General features: G+C 42.2%; 1 protein-coding gene across 1 annotated transcript; it reads right to left on the bottom strand.

The window, feature by feature from the left end:
• Positions 1-1636: 1636 nt before the first annotated feature.
• On the bottom strand, positions 1637-22443 carry kcng1 (potassium voltage-gated channel, subfamily G, member 1; the record flags this gene model as incomplete). Its single annotated transcript, XM_080853617.1, has 2 exons — positions 1637-2446; positions 21553-22443. The coding sequence occupies 2 exons, from the start codon at positions 22441-22443 to the stop codon at positions 1637-1639; spliced, it is 1701 nt and encodes a 566-aa protein (XP_080709743.1).
• Positions 22444-23063: the final 620 nt, after the last annotated feature.

The raw sequence follows: 23063 nt of genomic DNA, 5'->3' as shown, positions 1-23063 counted from the left end.
CTGATGTGGGCGTGCTCCTGCTGTCTCCAGTCTGGCTCTCCTGCAGGCTAGCTGTCTGAGGGCTGCGGCTAAGCTGGGGTTCTGCTGCTGGGCTGGGGAGAACAACTTCCAGGCTCCCCCTTATCTTGCGCTGGGCCACTGGAATGCATATGTGAAAGGACTGATAAGATTAGATGGCGTCCATATGAGACATGAAGGCTGCTGTATATTTACCAGTGTCGTTTGGGTGGGTGCTGCATGAGGTGACTATTTTAAAGTGTCTATCTGCTGATGAATATAAGAGAAAACAGACAGAATCAACAACGACAACAACATCAAACAATCTGCATGGAAATGACTGGGTTGCTCACTTACATTCCAGCCTAGACAGTCTTTGTTCAATTGTCTCAAGAAACTGAGGGGTCAATGCTGCCTCCTATTGTTCAAATGTGGTAAACACACAATGTGATTTGTTCATTTTGTTAAAGTTTTTGTTCTTTTGCTTCACATTTTGTTTAGCAGCATTATTTTATTTTTTAAGCCACTCAATAACTGATGCATGAATCACAGTTTGATGTGATAAGTGTGGCATTAATTTATTGTTTGGTACTTAAAAAAAAAAAAAAAAAAACGACTTATTAAATAATAGATAGGTACAGTCACAAACATTGTAGAAAGTCCTTGCAGCACTATTAATACATATGTTGCATCCAAGTGTAGCACATCACATCCTTAACACTGTTGACCATGAAACATACAGCACAAGGCATGAGAGCATTACAGTAGATCTGAACAATATTTACTACACAACAGTAGTTACCACGGCGACAGCAAATGAGCTTGTGTTTGTGTGTGGTAGGCTCCAATGATTATCACATGAGGTGTCTGGGCTATATGAAAACAGTCAAGTGACTTATCATCCTCTAGCACTCAGCTTTTTGTGAAGCTGACTGAAAACTCAAAAATGAAAAATCTCCCAGAAATACCCTGTAATGGTGGTCTTAACACGCTGTGATCTTGTGTATACTCAGAGTAGAAAGCTGGGGTGATGAGTAATGGGTAGGTCTGGCTGGAGGAAAGCAGTGGATTTGGAGAGAGGAGTCAGCTGTGCTTCTGAGACTGGCGTATGGCAGGAGTGAGACTGAGACAGCTAGTTTGTGTGGGGCAGGTCGAGAACTGTACTGCAAATGTGGGGAGACAAGAATAGCCCAGTCAGGCCAGAGAGGAGCACTCAACGGGTCACACGCTGCTTGTCCTCTTTTTCTTGCCTCTCCAGGTTCTGTTTTCACTGTCCCCTGTTTTATTTGACCTCTTTGTTCTGCCTTTCCCACTCCTCCGTCCTTTCTCAGACCTGTCTTTCTGTCTCGGTTTGTCCATCATTTCATCCCTCCCATCTCTATCCCCTGGTATATCACTCTCTTTCTCCCCATAATCTCTTTCATTGATTTCCCTTAAAGTGTTTCCTCTCTTTCTTTCACAGCTTTCTTCACCCTGTCATTCCCCCATCGCCAGGCTCCATCACTCCGATTATCACTCTATCTCTATCTCTAATGCTCTCTCTTTTCCTCTCTGATCTTTCCTGTCGTTTCCTTTCCTGTCGTACCTCTTCTCTCCCTGTCTTCCTCCCTGAGTCTCCCGGCTCCCTGAGTCTCCCCCTTCAGGCTTGTGCGTTTTGGTGCTGCAGCGAGGGCGATGAGGAGGTGGAGGAAGAGCGTGAGGAGTGGGGGTAGAGCATGTCGCTCTGCAGTGACAGCTGGCTGCCCAGGTTAGCCATGCGGCTGCGCATCAGGAAGTGGGCACGTCGTTGGAGGAGGCGCTGCTGCTCCTGCTTCAGCTCCACGTAGGAGCGTGAGAAGGTGTGGAAGATGGAGGTGACGGGGAAGGCCATGAGCAGGATGCCGCTCAGGATGCTGCTCAGCGCCACCACCTGGCCGGGGATGGAGCGAGGTACCATGTCGCCGTAGCCCACCGTGGTCATGGTGATGACGGCCCACCAGTAGGTGGCAGGGATGCTGCTGAACTCGTGCGTGGCAGCCATCTCGTTCTCGATGAGGTAGAGGAGAGGCGAGAAGAGGGCGATGGCCACACACAGGAAAAGAAGCAGCAGGCCGAACTCACGCGTGCAGCGGCGTGCCGTCAGCCCCAGCGTCTGCAGCCCAAGCGAGTGGCGCGCCAGACGCATCACGTACAGGATGCGCAGCGCCCGCAACACGCGCAGCACCAGGCCCACTTTGTCCAGGTAGCTGCTGCCGGAACCCGGCTTTTTGTCCCCAGTTGACGTCACGTCCACCAGCAGCGTGATGTAGTAGGGCAGGATGGCCATCACGTCGATCAGGTTGAGCGGCCGGCGCAAGAAGGCCAGCTTGCTCCGGTCCTGAATGAAGCGCAGGGTGAACTCCAGCGAAAACCATGCTACACACACCGTCTCCACGATGAAGATGTTCTGGCACATCTGGGAGCACTGGCCCTAAGAGCCATGGAGAAACAACAGAAACACAATATGCATGATTGACAAGAAAAAAAAAACATTTTTGAGGATTCAATTGCCAGAGGGGATTCTATGTTCATGGAGAACCTTAGGTAAATATTTTATGACCTTGTTCCTATGCGTTACGTTAATCTGGATGATTGGATAGTACTGTACAGTAACCAAATGAATACTTTGCTATGGAAGGATAATGTTTCACTGAGGATAACCTTGGCTCATGAAGAGTGTTATGAACAGTTAGCTAAACTACAGTGAAGGTATTATTCCATTCTGTTGCTTTGTATGTGTAACCCTTTGGGTCGTAAGGTAATAATTCAAGTTGATTAATTCATAAATAGAATTAAGTTCAAAAGTTGTATAAATACACTGTAAAAAATGGCCTTAAAATTCACAGTGGAATGTCGTAAAATCGTGACATCAAAAAACTGTAAATAGAAATACAATAGAGTACTGCTTATTTCACAACATACTACTACGGAATATAACTGTTAATTTTAAAGTAAGAATATGCATATTTCTTTATAGAAATGTAATTTACACGAAGAAAAACTGTAATACAAGAAGCAATGCAATGCAGTTTAAATTACAACCTGGTGGTGTTAAAATACTTAACGAAATATAAATGTTAATTTTAAAGTATTTCTTTGTTGTTGTTTTTACAGGAAAAATCTGGCAGCTGAGTTGCCAGAATAATTCTGTAAAAAATACGGCCAAACCGTAGAACCATCTTCACAGAACATAACATTGTAAACCAGTAAATTTAACATTGGATTTATGCTGATTTTGCATAACCGTTATGCTATAAAACCAATTATTTCAGTAAAATTTACATCCAGTTGTTGTCTATATAGTGCATGAAATCCCTTTCAATTTCACTGAGAAATGCTTAAGTGTCATTATAACACTGTTATTCAACTAATTTTCAATGTAGATTCCCCTATAAAGTTCTTTATAATATAATGTATTCAAATGCATTAATAAGAGTTTGGACCAGGGCCTTAATTGAAGGGTGTGCAGCAGTGGCACTTGGGGGCCCGTAAACTTCCCCCTTAAACTGTGTTTGACAGAAGTCTCTGACTCCAGTTTCCACCTGTGTCCAGTGAAGAACTGATATTATCTTAGGCAAGGTGGCAAATGTTATATAATCCCTTGAAAAGGTAAAGTTTTCTCGATCATAGTAGGTATTATTTGTGGGGAAAATAGTAACAATCTATAAAAGAAATGATATGCGTAACTTACATACATTATAGAAACTTAAAAAAAAAACGTTCAATGAAATGAAAAAGTTATTATTTTCTTGGGTATTTTTGTCATTTTCAGATTTGCAATGATTGCTGGGTAATATGTATGTTTGTTCATGTGACGAGACGGTACGATATAGCTAGTCTCTCAATTTGCCAAGATGCTGACAGTGGCAACAGCAGAGCTGCTGAACAGCAGAGCTTTTCCAAATTGAAACTCATTAAGACCTACCTGAGGAGCAGGAGAGGCTGAATGACCTGGCTATCCTGTCCATTGAAAAAGCAATAATGCATCACCACTTTTATGTTTGAAAGGCATCGTTTCGGCTTGCAGGCCTGCTGTGTACAATCAACATGTCGGTCTTGACGTTCAGATTTTGGCCTAAACTAGCTATATCGTATTGTCTCGTCACCGGACAACAACATACATATATTACCCAGAAATCATTGCAAATCTTTAAATGACAAAAATACCAAAGACTATAAGAACTTGTTCATTTCATTGAATCTTTTTTTAATAGTTTCTATAGAGTATGTAAGATAAGCATATCATTTTGTTATAGATTGCTACTTTTTTTTTACCACAAATAATACCTACCATGATGTAGATACGTTTTCCTTTTCAAGTATCTAGCTGGCATCACACACTCTCTTGAATGCTATACCAGGGACGTATTCACAAAGCCTTTTATCTTACCACTAGGAGTGCTCCTAACTCGCGCTAAAACCTTTTACGTAGGAGTAATTTCTTAAAAGTGATTCACAACGGCTCTGAGACCTACTCATACTAAGGATAATACCAACTCCTAAGCTTAAGATAAAAACTCTGTTGCTATGGATGACGTCGCTTCTCATGCACGAGTTTAGAAGGGATGAGGACGGTGATTGGTTGTTGACAGGCTCTCTCATTAAAAACTCATTTGTGACGTCTCTCTAACAATCCCACTATATCGACTGAAAATAAGAGAATAACCTAGGCTTCAAATTAAGTCATATTAAATAGTTATGGACAGTGCAGTTAGCAGAATGCACACGCATGATGACAAGTTTGTGCATCCAACGGGAATGACACTTTGCACGTTAAGAGAAATATAAAGCGATCAATATAAAATATGGCAATTGCATGTAATCAAGGCAGTAATAATTAAAGCACCCAGCAAACTGTAAGGCTATTATATTTCCAGCCCTTGACCACTTCAAATATCAGCACATGCGGCCCTTTAAGCCCTCCAATCTTAATTGATCAAAGCGAAACGAACGTGAAACGTATAGCCTAAGCGAAAGCCTACTGGTCCCAGGACCAATAGCCACTGTCACCCCAGCGGCATCCAGCTGGTACGTTCTCAAAAACATGCTGCAGACCGCGCTCCGTTGAAATGCACAAGTCATCGGTACATCCAACTGTTGGATGATGTGGGGTCTACAGTGCGTTGATAGTTTGATGAATTAAACGGCTGAATGATGATCCCCAGTGTCGTCATTTGCGTTTTCCGCGAAGCCAAATAGGCTATCTTTATGTGTCCAAACATTTCACTTCGGGACACATCGTTGTTTAAAGGCGTCATTGCATCCCGCGCTAATTCTACGACAATATTAATACCTTCACGGTTTAAGCAATGTCTTTTATCAATTCCAAGTCGGCTGCAGCCATCTTACGATTTTTTGTGAATAGGTCTTAGTGACTTAGGAGTCCTCATGAGGAGTTTTAAGCTGTCCTAGACTTAGGTGCTACTTTTAGGGATAAAATATTTTGTGAATTGCTCTTAGTAAAAAATATTAGGAGTCCTACATTTAAGACTGACACGCCCATTATTTTTAGGAGTTTCTCCTAAATTCGCCACTTATGAGCTACTTTTAGCCCTAAGATTCTTTGTGAATACGGCCCCAGGACTATATTTATGCAGCTGAAACTGGAGTCATAGACTTCTGTCAGATCCAGTATAAGAGGGTGATGGCATCAATTTAGACATAACATGTCTATGGGCCCCCAAGAATCGCGGGCCCAGGTTTAACCACACCTGCTGCACCCTTCAGTTAAGGCCCTGTTCCCAACTGTTATTAATACATTAAAATATCTTATTTTATAAAGACCTTTTAAGGGGATCTGCATGAAAAATCAGTTGAATAATAGTGTTTTAATGAGACTCAAGCAGTTAAATAATGTTGTTTGCTTGGTATTTCTCAGTGAAATTGAAGGGGATTTGATGTACAATAGACACCAACTGGATGTACATTTTACTGAAATAGCTGGTTTTATAGCATAATGGTCATGCAAAATCAGCATAAATCCAATGTTAAATGTACTGGTTTACAATGTAATATTATACATTATAAACTGTTAAAGATACATATTGCTCTGTGAAGATGGTTACGATTTGGCAGTATTATTTACTGAATTATTCTGGCAACTACAGCTGCCAGTAAAAACAACAGGATTTGTTTTACAGTGTAGCGAAGCAGTGATGTAAATATAGCTAAAGTTCAATGTTGAATATACAGGCTTAAAATGTTACATTTACTGAACAAACTTGTCCAATATAACATAACAGTGACGTAAATACTGCTCAAATCCAATGTTGAATATACAGGTTTAAAATGTTAAATGTACATGCTGCTCTGTAAAGAGATTTACAGGTGGATGTATTCTTTACAGGATTGCTCTGGCAACTCAGCTGCCAGAATTTTCCTGTAAAAACGATGGCAGTTTTTTTACAGTGTATAATTAAAACTGATAAATATTTAGTGTGGATCTTACAGTTGGTTGATATTTAGCAGAGTGGATTTAATTTCATGGTTAAATTCATGGACTGTATTTTCAAGGTGTAAAATATATTTTGGTGAGCAAATACTAAAGGTGTAGCAATGTTGTTCAAATATTTGGATTTGCCTAAAGAGAAAAAAAGGATTTTAATGTGTTTTTAGGTTATTTGTATATCACGGACCAATCAGGGGGAATAAATAAATGGGGTCAGTGTGAGTGTGAGTGAAGAAGAGGGGAGACTGGAGGAGAGAGATACACGACATGATCTATTGGCCTCCCTGTGGCCCTGTGGGATATTTAACGACATAGTATCACCTGCTTAAAGAACACTACTGGATCCACTGGGGTAAGGATTTCATTGTATTTGTTATTAATACTGTTTATCCACGTTATTACTTGAAAAACGTATTTAGTTATTTATACCAGTAGTTTGATCACAATTACTGTACCTCTAACAGTTTTTTTTCCTGTTGCCTAATAATACCACATTCATCAGCCGTCTATATTCAAACAGCAAAAAACGATGCTGGTATTAAGTCATAGTCAGAAACCATCAGCAGATGTTAAATGCATGTTTTACAGTTGGCAACATGTCAGCTCCACAATTCATCTGGCACACACAAAATAGACATGGATTCACATGATACAATGTTTGCCTTGATCTGGGTTAGTTATGTTGAAAACTGTCAAGTAATGTATATTTAATATATAACATCTGTTTTGATTTGTTTAAGCTGCCACTTACAGCATGCCGCCAGCACCAGCAGTGACTCAGTGACTACCTCCAGTGCTCAAGATGGCACCTACGAGGCCTGCCGTTGAACAACTCTCACAGCCGCCAATGACAGTGTACGGGATGTGTGTTTCTGTTTATCAGTGTGGCACCTCTAATGAGAATGATACATCCTCCTTAAGAGCAGATTCAAGTCAACATCCCCACACCTAAAGCTACTTTGACTTTGACTTTGACCTACACTGAGTTGATCAGACGTATACACTCCGTCTCATCTCATACTCCTGTCATTACTGGTTCTCAGGTGAACCCAGACGGGGCTGTTATTTACTTATAGAGATACAGTGAAACATATTGAGATGTGAATAGATTTAATGCCCTCTCACATTGCTCTTGTTAGCACTCAACAGATACAACAATCTCGTGATTTGACTGAACTGATTTTAGACTGTGCGTGCGATTAAATCCACGTCTAAGTACAGATTTATAAAAACGTCTTAGACGTAGAAAAGGACGTATCTCTACGTCTGGTTTCAGTTCGTGTAAGTACATTTCCTTGCGGCAATACTGGAGTACTGCAGGAATTCAGGACTCTCCGAGCGCCGACAGCCGACACGCAGTTTCATCATCATCATCTTCAGGACCACCGTCACCATTTGGGCTAATGGTGAAAGGCCAAATTAATGTTTCGCTCAATAAAATCAAATAAACTATTAGAATAATTCACACATGAATGAGATTCACATCTTATAGGTATTTCGTTTTAATTTCACAAGTGTAAAACATTTCGCTCAAACTTATAACCTATAAAAAGACTAATAGTGGCTTGGTTTTCAGTAGGAGATATGGCTGCATTGGCGTTGTTAGAGGATATTGCCAACTGCGCAATAAGGAGAGAGAGGGTTTTTTTTGTGATCGCGCAGACTTTTTGACACAGGATGATGTATGTCTGATAAGCAGGTACCGCTTGCCGAGAGCCTTGTGCACAAATGGCATCTCGTCTAGAGAGGCGCACCAGAGGCAACCAGGCCATACACGTTCAGGTATTGTCCGTTCTTGGATTCCTGGCTACAGGAACGTTCCGATGAGAAATTGAGACCAGAAATTGAGACCAGTCGAGCAATCCCCGTCATCATTAAGCAGAATTTTGCCTGATGTTCTTCGCAATATATATATATATATATGCCCGCAATTTATCAGATTTCCATACAGTGCCCAGCAAAATGTGAAAGAGGATTCCCTGCGTAAAACAGGGTTCCCAATGTATTCTCATTCAGATTTCGCACACTCAGACAGCCTAGGAAGCCCACTTCAATACAGCACAGGTTGGTAGTGGAGCGCACCAAAGCCTTGGTGCTGCTGCCGCAGATGCGGCTTCTGGTGCTGTTCGTGCCGCAGGTGCTGGTGCTTAGGAGACGTGTCTACTACATGTCAAATACTTTGCTTTTGCCATTACGCCACCAGACAGGCTTTCTAACAATGTTTTGGCCCGCATCTGCTCTTCGATCAGCAGAACGTCGATGTCAGCCTCACTTTACAGTTTTTCACTGTTGCTAAAACCCGTTTTTCAAAACAGTAACGTCTTTCTCAAAACTGCACACAGAAAATTGAAAACCTCACACACAAAATGCTAAACCTGACACTCCCTTTGCAAGATGACTCTTTGCTATCAAATCTCTTAACTGTTCACAAAATGGAACTCGTGTTTTCATTTGGTACACACAGCCATATTTTCAAAACACACACACATACATTCATTTAGTACACACAACTAAGCATTAGCTGCACACTACCAAGCATTTACAGCACACAGAAGTGCAAAATTGAAAACACAATCATCGAAACACACCATATGAATGACAATGACTCATTGAGCCCTTTCTCCTTTTGTAAAATGTATCAGTGTAGGCCTACATTTTTCATAGTCAAACATAAAACAGCAATACCGTTGTTCTCACAAACCATATTTACAATTTCAGTCTCCTGTTCCACCAGATTGTATTGACATAAAATTGTATACAGAATGCTTATAGTTTTTCTCAATTGCTGACACATTTTTTGAAAGCATGCCTCGTTCTCAAAACTCTAAACACAAATCCCAAAGCAACTAACTGAAAATGCAAAACCCTTTATATCTCCTGGAAAATGCTACTTTGCTTTCAAAAAATATTGAAAGTGTGTTTTCTTCCTCCACAGTGTGGTTCTCTTTCAGTCCTGCGAAATACAAATACTGTGAGCACACTACGTATATTATATTGATATGCAGTATTACAGTACACAAGGCAAACAGATTTCGTACTTGTTCTCCATCCTGAAGGTTCTAACGAAAAACCATGAAAACATGGTCTACCACAACGGCCCAAATCTCATTAGAGATGACCATTCTCCTTCTTCTTTCTCCTCCTCCTCCTTCTTCACCTTGTCCTCATTCTCTTCCTCCTCCTTGTCCTCCTCTTCCTTCTCTCTGTCCTCCTACTCTTCAACCTCCTACTCCTCCTCCTTCTTGTCCTCCTCTTCCTCCTCCTCTCACTCTTACCCCTCTCCTTCTCTGGTTGTCGAACTTTTCAAAGTTTTCAATAGTTTATCAAACAAAACAGAGGCTCAAGACACTTTTATGGTGCAGTCCTCACTGCAAATTGGTCAAAAGACCTGAAAGTTTAGAGATTTGACTATTTGTGGCTTGCAGGTTGATGCTTTGAGATTTTACTTGAAAATTGTGTGCAACAACAGAACTTTGTGTACACTGTTTTGACAACAACGTGATGTGTAATTTACATCAGTGTGTTCACAAGGAAAATCGGACTCTAATGTAGATAAGGGAATCTTAAGTATTTCCCACTTGGGGCGAGCGATTGATACATGACGTGAAGGTTGTGCAGATTGTGCCGAATTTTCGCTTTTTACTTCTTAACAATAGTGAAAAACTGTAATTCTTCTGTTTACATGTTTCTTTCTTGATTGCCACTGCCACAGAGAGTTTGTGCATTAAGGATGCGCTCTGTTTGTGCATTTATAATATGCTGATTAGATTAAATAGGGGCGTTTTGAGGGCGGAGATTCAGTTGCGCACAATTCAACGACCATTTGTGATTTATAACCGAAGGATTGGTGTACACACGTTTTTTTGTGTGTACGTCCGTTTTCTGGGATCTCACTTACGACCATTTCAGGAAATGTCTTAGACAAAATGTAGGATGGTTTCTACACAACTTTTTATAAATGAGGCCCAGTCTTGTACACCTCAATGGAATGGAAATGAGCGTAAGTGAGATCCACAGTAAACAGACGTACACACAAAAAACACGTGTACGCCAATCCTTCGGTTATAAATCACAAATGGTCGTGAAATTGTGCGCAACTGAATCTCCGCCCTCAAAACGCCCCTATTTAATCTAATCAGCATATTATCAATGCACAAACAGAGCGCATCCTCAATGCACAAACTCTCTGTGACAGTGGCAAGCAAGAAAGAAACATGTAAACAGAAGAATTAAAGTGAGGCTGACATCGACGTTCTGCTGATGGAACAGCAGATGCGGGCAAAAACATCGTTAGAAAAGCCTGTCTGGTGGAGTAATGGCAAAAGCAAAGTATTTGACATGTAGAAGGCACGTCTCCGAAGCACCAGCGGCCGCAACTGTCGCACTGCTGCTCCAGCATCGGAGTCTCGCTGGCCATCGCCACCTGCCCTTAGGCATGCCTTTGCTGTGCTCCACTACCAACCGCGCACGGGCATGTGCTGTATTAAAGTGGTCTTCCTAGGCTGTTTGAGTGTGCGCAATCTGGATGAAAATACATTGGGAACCCTGTTTTACGCAGGAAATCCTCTTACACATATTGCTTTTCCTGGGCACTGTATGGAAATCTAAAACATTATGGGCATATAAAGTGATAATACTGCGAAGAACATCGGGCAAAATTCTGCTAAATGAATTCCAATTTCTCATCGGAACGTTCCTGTAGCCAGGAATCCAAGAACAGACAAAACCTGAACGTGTATGGCCTGGTTGCATCTGATGCGCCTCTGTAGACGAGAGGCTATTTGGGCACAACGCTCTCGACAAGCTGTAGGCCTACCTGCTTATCAGCCATACATCATCCTGTGTCAAAAAGTGTGCGCGATCACGAAAAAACCCTTTCTCTCCTTATTGCGCAGTTGGCAATATCCTCTAACAACACCAATGCAGCTATATCTCCTAATGAAAACTAAGCCACTATTAGACTTTCTATAGGCTATAGATTGAGCGAAATGTTTTACACTTGTGAAATAAAAACGGAATACCTATTAGACGTGAATCTCATTCATGTGTGAATTGTTCTAATAGTTTAATTGATTTTATTGAGCGAAACATTCGCCCTAATGGTGACGGTGGTGCACGATGATGATAATGAAACTGCGTGTCGGCGCTTTGAGTTCTAAATTCCTGCAGTACTCCAGTATTGCCACAAGGAAATGTACTTACACGAACTAAAACCAGACGTAGAGATACGTCCTTTTCTACGTCTAAGAGGGTTTTTATAATTCTGTACTTAGACGTGGATTTGATCGCACGCACAGTCAATTCTGTGCGTAAGTACGTTTTATAAAACATACTTACGCACAGAACTGATCTTAGACTGTGCGTGCGATCAAATCCACGTCTAAGTACAGATTTATAAAAACCGTCTTAGACGTAGAAAAGGACGTATCTCTACGTCTGATTTCAGTTCGTGTAAGTACATTTCCTTGCGGCAATACTGGAGTACTGCAGGAATTCAGGACTCTCCGAGCGCCGACCCCCGACACACAGTTTCATCATCCTCATCGTCAGTACCACCGTCACCATTTGGGCTAATGGTGAAAGGCCAAATTAATGTTTCGCTCAATAAAATCAAATAAACTAATAATTTACACATAAATGAGATTCACATCTTATAGGTATTCCGTTTTAATTTCACAAGTGTATTCGCTCAAACTTATAGCCTATAAAAAGACTAATAGTGGCTTAGTTTTCAGCATGAGATATGGCTGAATTGGCGTTGTTAGAGGATATTGCCAACTGCTCAATAAGGAGAGAGAGGGGTTTTTTTTGTGATCGCGGAGACTTTTTGACACAGGATGATGTATGTCTGATAAGCAGGTACCGCTTGCCGAGAGCGTTGTGCCCAAATGGCCTCTCGTCTAGAGAGGCGCACCAGAGTGAACCAGGCCATACACGTTCAGGTATTGTTCGTTCTTGGATTCCTGGCTACAGGAACGTTCCGATGAGAAATTGGAGACCAGTCGAGCAATCCCCGTCATCATTAAGCAGAATTTTACCCGATGTTCTTCGCAGTACACTATCCCATATGCCCGCAATTTATTAGATTTCCATATAGTGACCAGCAAAATGTGAAATAGGATTTCCTGCGTAAAACAGGGTTCCCAATGTATTCTCATCCAGATTTCGCACCCTCAGAAAGCCTAGGAAGCCAACTTCAATACAGCACAGGTCGGTAGTGGAGCGCACCAAAGCCTTGGTGTTACTGCCGCAGGTGCTGGTGCTTCGGAGACGTGTCTACTACTTCAAATACTTTGCTTTTGTTTTGCCATTAAGCCACCAGACAGGCTTTCTAACGATGTTTTGGCCCGCATCTGCTGTAACATCAGCAGAATGTCGATGTCAGCCTCACTTTAATTCTTCTGTTTACATGTTTCTTTCTTGCTTGCCACTGTCACAGAGATTTTTTGCATTGAGGATGTTGCATTTGTGCATTTATAATATGCTGATTATATTAAATAGGGGCGTTTTGAGGGCGGAGATTCAGTTGCGCACAATTTCATGACCATTTGTGATTTATAACCGAAAGATTGGCGTACACGTGTTTTTTGTGTGTACGTCTGTTTTCTGTGGATCTCACTTACGCTCATTTCAGGAAATGTCTTAGACAAAATGTAGGACGGTTTCTACGCAACGTTTTATAAATGAGGCCCTTTAACTTTTATTTTTTTTGTTTCTACAGGTTCTGTAGTTTCTATAGAAGACGTAATTTGCCACGCTGACTTCCCAACTATCCATGGAAAATAATTTGTATCCGCCCGAGGCAGCAGGTGCTCTGGACCAGTGGACATGCAGCGTTAGACTAATGGTAAACGCACACCTTTTATTTTCATGTATCAATTATATTATCGCCTATAAAGTAGTGATTTAAGCACTTTATTGATAGCAGTGAGATTTTATTTTCAGTTGTTTAAACTGGTGTGTATACGAAATTGGTGATCACAAAAATCACTGTGTGAATGATGCCTACGGATACCACTACTAGTTGTCATTGAAAAAACTCCTTCAAAAAGTGGGAAATTGTTGCATTCTGTCTCCTTAATATCCATTTTCAGTAATGCTGGTGTACACTTTAATAAAGGCCCGATTTTACACACATTATTTCCTGCTTTTATAAACACTGAATCTGCAATGCTGCCATAATTTCAAAATAGGATGAGTGCCATGGAGTTCCACAAGGGGGCAGACCAGCACCAGGCAGGTTGTCTGCGTGTGAAGTAAGAGATGGGACACCTCCACGCACAAGCTCCAGTCTATTCACTATCAGTGTGAGGTGGCCACCACATATCAGTGGCCTGCACTCTACCCCATCCTTATGCTTTGTCTGGGAGAGTGTTGTTGCACAGAATCCTAATCATCCCTTGATGAAGATGAACAGGAGCATAGAACTTGAAGTAGACATGGCATAACTCAACTGCTTTTCGTCAACGGCACAAGGTCTTTATAACCTTCATTTTCTGTGCTAGGAAATAACGCTAAATTCTTTATAACAAATAATAATGAACTATTCACAGTTGTAACATCATGATTTAAAGTTCTCTTTTGTCTGTCTCTCTAAGAAAGGTAAATGGATTATGTTTTAAAGGGGTCAGCTTCCAGGGTTGATTTTGCAGCAGCTCTGGAGTGAAAGTCCTGCACTTTACAGTTTTTCACAATTGTTAACACCCGTTTTTCAAAACAATAACGGCTTTAGCAAAACTGCACACAGAAAACTGTAAACCTCACACACAAAATGCTAAACCTGACACTCCCTTTGCGAGATGACTCTTTGCCATCAAATCTCTTAACTGTTCACAAAATGGAACTCGCATTTTCATTTGGTACACACAGCCATACTTTCAAAAGACACACACATACATTCATTAAAGAACACACAACTAAGCATTTGCTGCACACTACCAAGCATTTACAGCACACTGCAGTACAAAATTGAAAACACAATCATCGAAATGGAACACAATATGAATGACAATGACTCGAGAATTTCTCCTTTTGTAAAATGTCTCCGTGTGGGCCTACATTTTTCATAGTCAAACATAAAACAGCAAACAAAACAAAGGTTTTATTTCAGTACACACAGAGAACAGTACAGTACTGTAAACCGTGTGATACCGTTGTTCTCACAAACCATATTTACAATTTCAGTCTCGGTCCACCAAACACTAGTCAAATGCTTGGTAGTATTGACATTATATTGTTGACAAAATGCTTACAGTTTTTCTCAATTGCTTACACAAATTTTTTGAAAGCATGCCTCGTTTTCTCAAAATTCTAAACACAAATCCCCAAAAAACTAACAAAAAATGCAAAACCCTTTATATCTCCTGCAAAATGCTACTTTGCTTTCAAAAAATATTGAAAGTGTGTGTTCTTCCTCCACAGTGTGGTTCTCTTTCAGTCCTCCAAAATACAAATGCTGTGAGCACACTATATTCTATAGATATGCAGTATTACAGTACACAAGGCAAACAGATTTCGCACCTGTTCTCCATCCTGAAGGTTCTAATGAAAAACAAATAAAACATGGTCTACCACAACGGCCCAAATCTCATTAGAGATGACCATTCTCCTTCTTCTTTCTCCTCCTCCTCCTTCTTCTCCTTGTCCTCATTCTCTTCCTCCTCCTTGTCCTCCTCTTCCTCCTCTCTGTCCTCCTACTCCTCGACCTCCTACTCCTCCTCCTTCTTGTCCTCCTCTTCCTCCTCCTCTCACTCTTACCCCTCTCCTTTTCTGGTTGTCGATCTTTTCAAAGTTCTCAATAGTTTACCAAACAAAACAGAGGCTCAAGACACTTTTATGGTGCAGTCCTCACTGCAAATTGGTCAAAAGACCTGAATGTTTAGAGATTTTACTATTTGTGTTTTGTAGGTTGATGCTTTGCGATTTTACTTGAGAAGTGTGTGCAACAACTGAACATTGTGTACAGTGTTTTGACAACAAGGTGATGTGTAATTGACATCAGAGTCTAAACAAGGAAAATCAGAGTCTAATGCAGATAAGGGAGTCTTAAGTATTGCCAAATTGGGGCAAGCGATTGGTACATGAAGTGAAGGTTGTGCCGATTGTGCTGAATTTTCGCTTTTTAGGTCTTAACAACTGTGAAAAACTGTAAGATGATTTTCCTTTCATCAAAGTGGCCCTGTAGTATGTGCTATTGTCCACTAGAGGGACTCACAGAGGCATCCTTTCACTCTGCTGGTTGAACTCACCTGTTACAGTTTTTCACTATTGTTACGTAAGACCTAAAAAGCGAAAATTCGGCACAATCTGCACAACCTTCACGTCATGTATACATTTTACAAAAGGAATGGCTCAATGAGTCATTGTCATTCATATGGTGTGTTTCGATGATTTGCACTTCTGTGTGCTGTAAATGCTTGGTAGTGTGCAGCAAATGCTTAGTTGTGTGTACTTAATGAATGTATGTGTGTCTGTTTTGAAAATATGGCTGTGTGTACCAAAAGAAAACACGAGTTCCATTTTGTGAACAGTTAAGAGATTTGATAGCAAAGAGTCATCTTGCAAATTAAGTGTCAGGTTTAGCATTTTGTGTGTGAGGTTTTCAGTTTTCTGTGTGCAGTTTTGAGAAAGCGGTTATTGTTTTGAAAAACAGGTTTTAGCAATAGTGAAAAACTGTAAATACTTTAAATTGTAAACAGCTTGAGTGTTACATCAGATATATCCACTTTCACCCCTGTCTATTTCACACAATCACTTCAAGTCAAACACAAGGGGCTTACACCTTGCTGACTGTTGCCATCATGGCTTAGTTCAGATCAAGGTGTTGATGATGTGTTGCGTTATCCAAATGAAATACAATGTGCTAAAAGTGAAGCAGGAAATGTGCTTAAAGTGTACAGGTTTCTTTTTAAACCAAATTTGGACCATTCTAATAGGAAATCGAATAATTGAGTCATTATATTGTTATTGCAATGGGCACGAATGACTTCCTTAAGCAGTCTTAAATACACTGGAGTTAAAAGGATCCTCCAACTTAAAACACTCTGCTGTCTGACCAGTAGGTCATCTAGGGGCTCAAGATCAGCCCCCAGCACAGAGCAAGCCTTTATCAGTTTATTCAGTTTCTTAGTGCCACTGGCTCTGATGCTGCTGCCCCAACAGATGGCTGCAAAGAAAAAAAATACACTTTCATCAACAGATTGCTGTATGCACACACACTGTATGACCTAAGCTTAAAAACAGTGGAGTCTGCTCATTCCCTTCCTTTACAGTTTTTCACTATTGTTAAGAAGTAAAAAGCGAAAATTCGGCACAATCTGCACAACCTTCACGTCATGTATCAATCGCTCGCCCCAAGTGGGAAATACTTAAGATTCCCTTATCTACATTAGAGTCCGATTTTCCTTGTGAACACACTGATGTCAATTACACATCACGTTGTTGTCAAAACAGTGTACACAAAGTTCTGTTGTTGCACACAATTTTCAAGTAAAATCTCAAAGCATCAACCTGCAAGCCACAAATAGTCAAATCTCTAAACTTTCAGGTCTTTTGACCAATTTGCAGGGAGGACTGCACCATAAAAGTGTCATGAGCCTCTGTTTTGTTTGATAAACTATTGAAAACTTGAAAAGATCGATAACCAGAGAAGGAGAGGGGTAAGAGTGAGAGGAGGAGGAAGAGGAGGACAAGAAGGAGGAGGAGTAGGAGGTTGAGGAGTAGGAGGACAGAGAGGAGGAAGAGGAGGACAAGGAGGAGGAAGAGAATGAGGACAAGGTGAAGAAGGAGGAGGAGGAGAAAGAAGAAGGAGAATGGTCATCTCTAATGAGATTTGGGCCGTTGTGGTAGACCATGTTTTCATGGTTTTTCATTAGAACCTTCAGGATGGAGAACAAGTACGAAATCTGTTTGCCTTCTGTACTGTAATACTGCATATCAATATAATATACGTAGTGTGCTCACAGTATTTGTATTTCGCAGGACTGAAAGAGAACCACACTGTGGAGGAAGAAAACACACTTTCAATATTTTTTGAAAGCAAAGTAGCATTTTCCAGGAGATATACGTAAAGGGTTTTGCATTTTCAGTTAGTTGCTTTGGGATTTGTGTTTAGAGTTTTGAGAACGAGGCATGCTTTCAAAAAATGTGTAAGCAATTGAGAAAAACTATAAGCATTCTGTATACAATTTTATGTCAATACAATCTGGTGGAACAGGAGACTGAAATTGTAAAAATGGTTTGTGAGAACAACGGTATTGCTGTTTTATGTTTGACTATGAAAAATGTAGGCCTACACTGATACATTTTACAATGAGAAAGGAGAAAGGGCTCAATGAGTCATTGTCATTCATATGGTGTGTTTCGATGATTGTGTTTTCAATTTTGCACTTCTGTGTGCTGTAAATGCTTGGTAGTGAGCAGCTAATGCTTAGTTGTGTGTACTAAATTAATGTATGTGTGTGTGTTTTGAAAATATGGCTGTGTGTACCAAATGAAAACACGAGTTCCATTTTGTGAACAGTTAAGAGATTTGATAGCAAAGAGTCATCTTGCAAAGGGAGTGTCAGGTTTAGCATTTTGTGTGTGAGGTTTTCAATTTTCTGTGTGCAGTTTTGAGAAAGACGTTACTGTTTTGAAAAACGGGTTTTAGCAACAGTGAAAAACTGTAAACAGCCTTAGTGTTACAGTCCAGTCTGTTGTCAAGGTGAACACCTTGATATCTGTAGTCCTCCACCTCTTCACCCCCAGGATGGAAATGGTGTTCATCTTAGTCCTGGTGCTCCTAAAATCCACAACTATTCTTCATCTTGGCCACATTCAAGATAAGGTGGTTGTTCCCACACCACTAAGTGGTCCAACAGTTCCCTGTACTTCGTCTCCGGTCCTCCACTGACACACCCCACAACTGTAGTCATCCAAAAATATCAGCAGCTGACAGGACTGGGAGTTGTAAATCTGAGTTATACAGGGTGAAGAGAGGTGAAAGGTGAGAGTACAGTCCCCTGCCATGCTCCTGTGCTACTAACCCCCTGCTCAGACATACATCCCCTCAGACACACACATCCCCTCAGACACACACATCCCCTCAGACACACACATCCCACACACACATCCTCTCAGTCACACACATCCCCTCAGACACACACATCCCACACACACATCCTCTCAGTCACACACATCCCCTCAGACACACACATCCCCTCAGACACACACATCCTCTCAGACACACACATCCTCTCAGACACACACATCCCCTCAGACACACACATCCCCTCAGACACATCCTCTCAGTCACACACATCCTCTCAGACACACACATCCCCTCAGACACACACATCCCCTCAGACACATCCTCTCAGTCACACACATCCTCTCAGACACACACATCCCACACACACATCCCCTCAGACACACACATCCTCTCAGACACACACATCCCACACACACATCCCCTCAGACACACACATCCTCTCAGACACACACATCCCACACACACATCCCCTCAGACACACACATCCTCTCAGACACACACATCCCACACACACATCCCCTCAGACACACACATCCTCTCAGACACACACATCCCACACACACATCCCCTCAGACACACACATCCCCTCAGACACACACATCCTCTCAGTCACACACATCCCACACACACATCCTCTCAGTCACACACATCCCACACACACATCCTCTCAGTCACACACACATCCCACACACACATCCCCTCAGTCCCACACATCCCCTCAGACACACACATCCCCTCAGTCACACACATCCCCTCAGTCACACACATCCCACACACACATCCCACACACACATCCTCTCAGTCACACACATCCCCTCAGACACACACATCCCCTCAGACACACACATCCCCTCAGTCACACACATCCCACACACACATCCCCTCAGACACACAGTCAGTTTTTCATTTGTAGAATACAGCAGATGGAGATGCACACATTTGCATTTCTTTCGCAGAATTTTCACAAATGTGCTTTAAAGTGAGTTGGAGGGAAACCCAGCTACTGAGAAGCTCTTGTCTGTAATGTAAAGAGACACATTTTAAGTTGTCTGGCAAAGCGAATGGCTAAATTATGCTGCTGTGATCTTAGATCATATCCTACTGCTTTTGAATTGATTTCTGCTCGGAAATAGAAAGCTCACTGTGTTATAAAACAAACTCCCACTGAAGTCGAAAATGGCTTGAGTGGACTTAAGAGGGAGCCACTGGGGTAAAGCTGTGGGCATAATGTGGTTTGCCTTCATGCTGAACAATACTTAATGGAAGAAACTGAGCAAATAATGTCTTTGCATTAGATTTTAGGGGTGCTAAGGATTGGACTGTATTTATCATTAGTGTCAACAATCCCTGTCCAGCACTGTAATGGGTTTTGAGGACATAGGAGAAGCTGAGGCAGATTTCTATCTTATCAATTTATCTCAATCAAGCATCCTTTATGCATACTTGAAAGCGCAGTCATACTTCCAGGAATGCTTGTAATCTTGGAATGTCAAAAGATGCATGTATGTCTAGTACAGCTCACTGTGGAAAAATATTTTGCACTAGAATCATTTTATGTACAGTATAACATGGTGTTTGAAGGCCCCATATTTTACTGCATTCGCAAGGTGTAGAGACCCTGCATACACTTTTAGCTCTGCCAGGAGACGCTCATTCTTTCAGGATTTATCTGAACAGGAGGCACAATGCCTTAAACAGAAAGCAAATGAACACTGGTCCAAGCCTGCCATTTTGAATTGTCTGCAATAGAGGCCAGTGTTCTTTCTCGCTGCCCTGATTGATTCAAGGCCATGGTAACAAGCCTAATGAGCCGACTAATTGAGTTAAGGAGCAAGTGGTCTATCAGGGAGAGACATTTTATGGGCAAGCTTATATTTTCCCTAAAAAGATTCAGACCTTACAAGTTTGTGAAGCAAATGTTTTTAATGTGTAAAAAAAAGGCACTTGCACATGAAATACATGTGTCATGTTTCTTTCAAAAAATTACATTAAAGAATAAGCCCAAATCTCTGACATTGTACATGTATAAAAAACTGTCCCATGGGGCTCTGTCTACACTACGCACAGTGAATACAATAGTGAAAAGGTCTGGGGTGTATCAAAAAAATAGGTGGTATTTCTCCCCACATCAGCAAACATGTTGGAAAAATGGTGTAATGGCAAGCATAAGTGGGTTGGCCTGGTCAAACTCACTATGTTACAGTGCATCATAATTCTGTTATCCTGTTGCAGGTTTGCAACAACTTCCCTTTCCTTCTTTTTGTTGTCTAAATGATGTCACACACTTTCACTTCTATGAAGGAGAGGCTGTGAGGTGGCCAGTTTAGTACTGAAAGTGAGGCTGTGAGGTGGCCAGTTTAGTACTGAAAGTGAGGCTGTGAGGTGGCCAGTTTAGTACTGGAAGTGAGGCTGTGAGGTGGCCAGTTTAGTACTGGAAGTGAGGCTGTGAGGTGGTCCATATAGTACTGTAAGTGCTCCATTTCCAGATCTTCCAGAGTAGGTCTTTATTGTAGCAACTCCTCTACAACACAGACTAATATGCACTCTAAGATCATATTAAAGCTACCACCAGGTTATAGTAGGCCTACTTGTAGGTTGTGCACTTCTCACCTATAAAACCCTGAAAATCAGGAGAGACAATCCCGAAAGACAATATTTCCATGCCATTGATGACAGCGATTAGTGTGAGATTAGTAGAGGAGGGCATGCAATAGCCCTTTTCTAAATCTACACCTTTGAAAATGATAATCCGGGGGTATGGAACTGATAGTGCCATAGGTCTTTCTCAGGCCATCAGTTAATCTATTCCAAGTCTATTGCAAATGATCTACAGATCATCTTCAATGATTCTATTGTTCTTTTAAAAATCATTACGGTAATGTCTGGCTAGGCTAACTTGGTTGAGGTCAGAATTTGGAAATCCAAAGACTCGGTATGTAGGCATTGGGGCAAACAAGATAGACTTATTTTGATGTGTGCACATCAGTGTGTGCATTGCATGTGTGTCTGTGTGTGTTTCATGTACGTGTGAATGTGTGTGTGAGTGCGACTAACTCACATTCTCCTCCTCCGCCCTCATGGCGGGCATGGTGCTGATGGAGAGGTTGACGGCAGTGATGGTGACGAACAGCACCGACAGGCAGGCAAAGATCTTCCCTGGCAGGCCAGACTGTGGCTTCTCCACCATGTCCCTCAGCTTGCGCATGCACAGCCCAAGACGGGTCTCCCCAGGCGGCAGCTTAGTCCGCCGTCTCCCCCCGTCACTGTCCTCTTCGTCGCCGTTCTCGTCTTCCTCCTCTTGGGCGGCGCGCTCCATCTCGTCGCATTCCTCCACCCGCTGTATCACACGCCGGCGGCAGCACCACTCCAGGTTCTCCTCAGCCACGCCCCAGTAGAGCAGCTCCTCGCGGAAGGACAGCGCGCACATCTCGCGCAGGGTGCGCAACTTCCCCGCCCGCAGGAACGTCAGGATGCAGCGGAAGGCGCAGGGGCTGCGGTCGAAGAAGTACTCGTTGTGCGTCACGTCGTAGTCGTCGCACACACGCAGGATCTCATCGAAGCTGCTGCACAGGCGTAGCTGGCCCAGGCGCGACAGCGGGAAGTCCTCCAGCGTGGTCCAGGGCAGCTGGTAGCGCAGGCCGCCCACGTTGATGATGACGTGGAGGCGGCGGACGGCACCCAGAGGCTGCAGGGCACTCTCGGGGCCCAGCGTGGCGCCACTGCAGGGCACTGCTGCTCCGGCCTGGGGGGTGGAGGCCGTGGCGTTGGTGCCGGTGCCGACGGAGGCGCCAGGGGCATGGCTGTCTTCTGGGAGGAGCTGAGCGCGCTTGTAGTAGAGACCTTTGGCTGCCTCGCGCTCCTGAATGGGAGGAGGGTTGAACGAGATGTCCGAGGCACAGCTCAGGGCACTGTAGTCGTAATCGGAGCCATCACCCGCCAGGAGAGTCATCTTCACGCTGACGCTCACTCAGCAAACATCACGTGCCTGCTCACATCCACACTCACACCTTCACCAGCATCCCTACAAAAGAGAGAGAGAAAGAGTGAGTTCAAAGTTCAGATGATGTATATTAACCTATGCTTTGTGTTTTTTATACTTTTATCCATTTATTTCATTTTTTTTGGTTAAATCCTGTTTTTGTCTTTTTATCTTTTATCATTTATCATTTGAACCAAGTGAGAAAGAGGGAGAGCGAAGGAGAGCAATGACATCTGGTAAATGTATATTTAGAATATGACTCAAGATCAAACAGGAGGTGTATCTATCTACAGTATATTATAAACTGTATATATTCATATCCTTGGATGTGATCTATTTTTAATGATGTAATGAGTCAAATCTTTCAATTATTTCATCTCCACCGATTCTGAGTGTAAAACATGTTAGTGCTGATATTTGACCACTGGACTGATCCAGCTTCAAAAAGCTGTAAGATGATACATCCATGCGTCTATATCTCCATTAGCAATGATGTCCTTGCGCCATGAGGACTGCAGTAGCACTACAAAGCACTTCAAATCACATCTGTGAGCACACAAAGGCAAATTACACACCGCAATGCAACAGAC

This window comes from Sprattus sprattus (assembly GCF_963457725.1).
Source record: "Sprattus sprattus genome assembly, chromosome: 16".
Lineage (NCBI taxonomy): Eukaryota > Metazoa > Chordata > Actinopteri > Clupeiformes > Clupeidae > Sprattus > Sprattus sprattus.
This window is presented reverse-complemented; position numbering and strand designations above follow the sequence as displayed.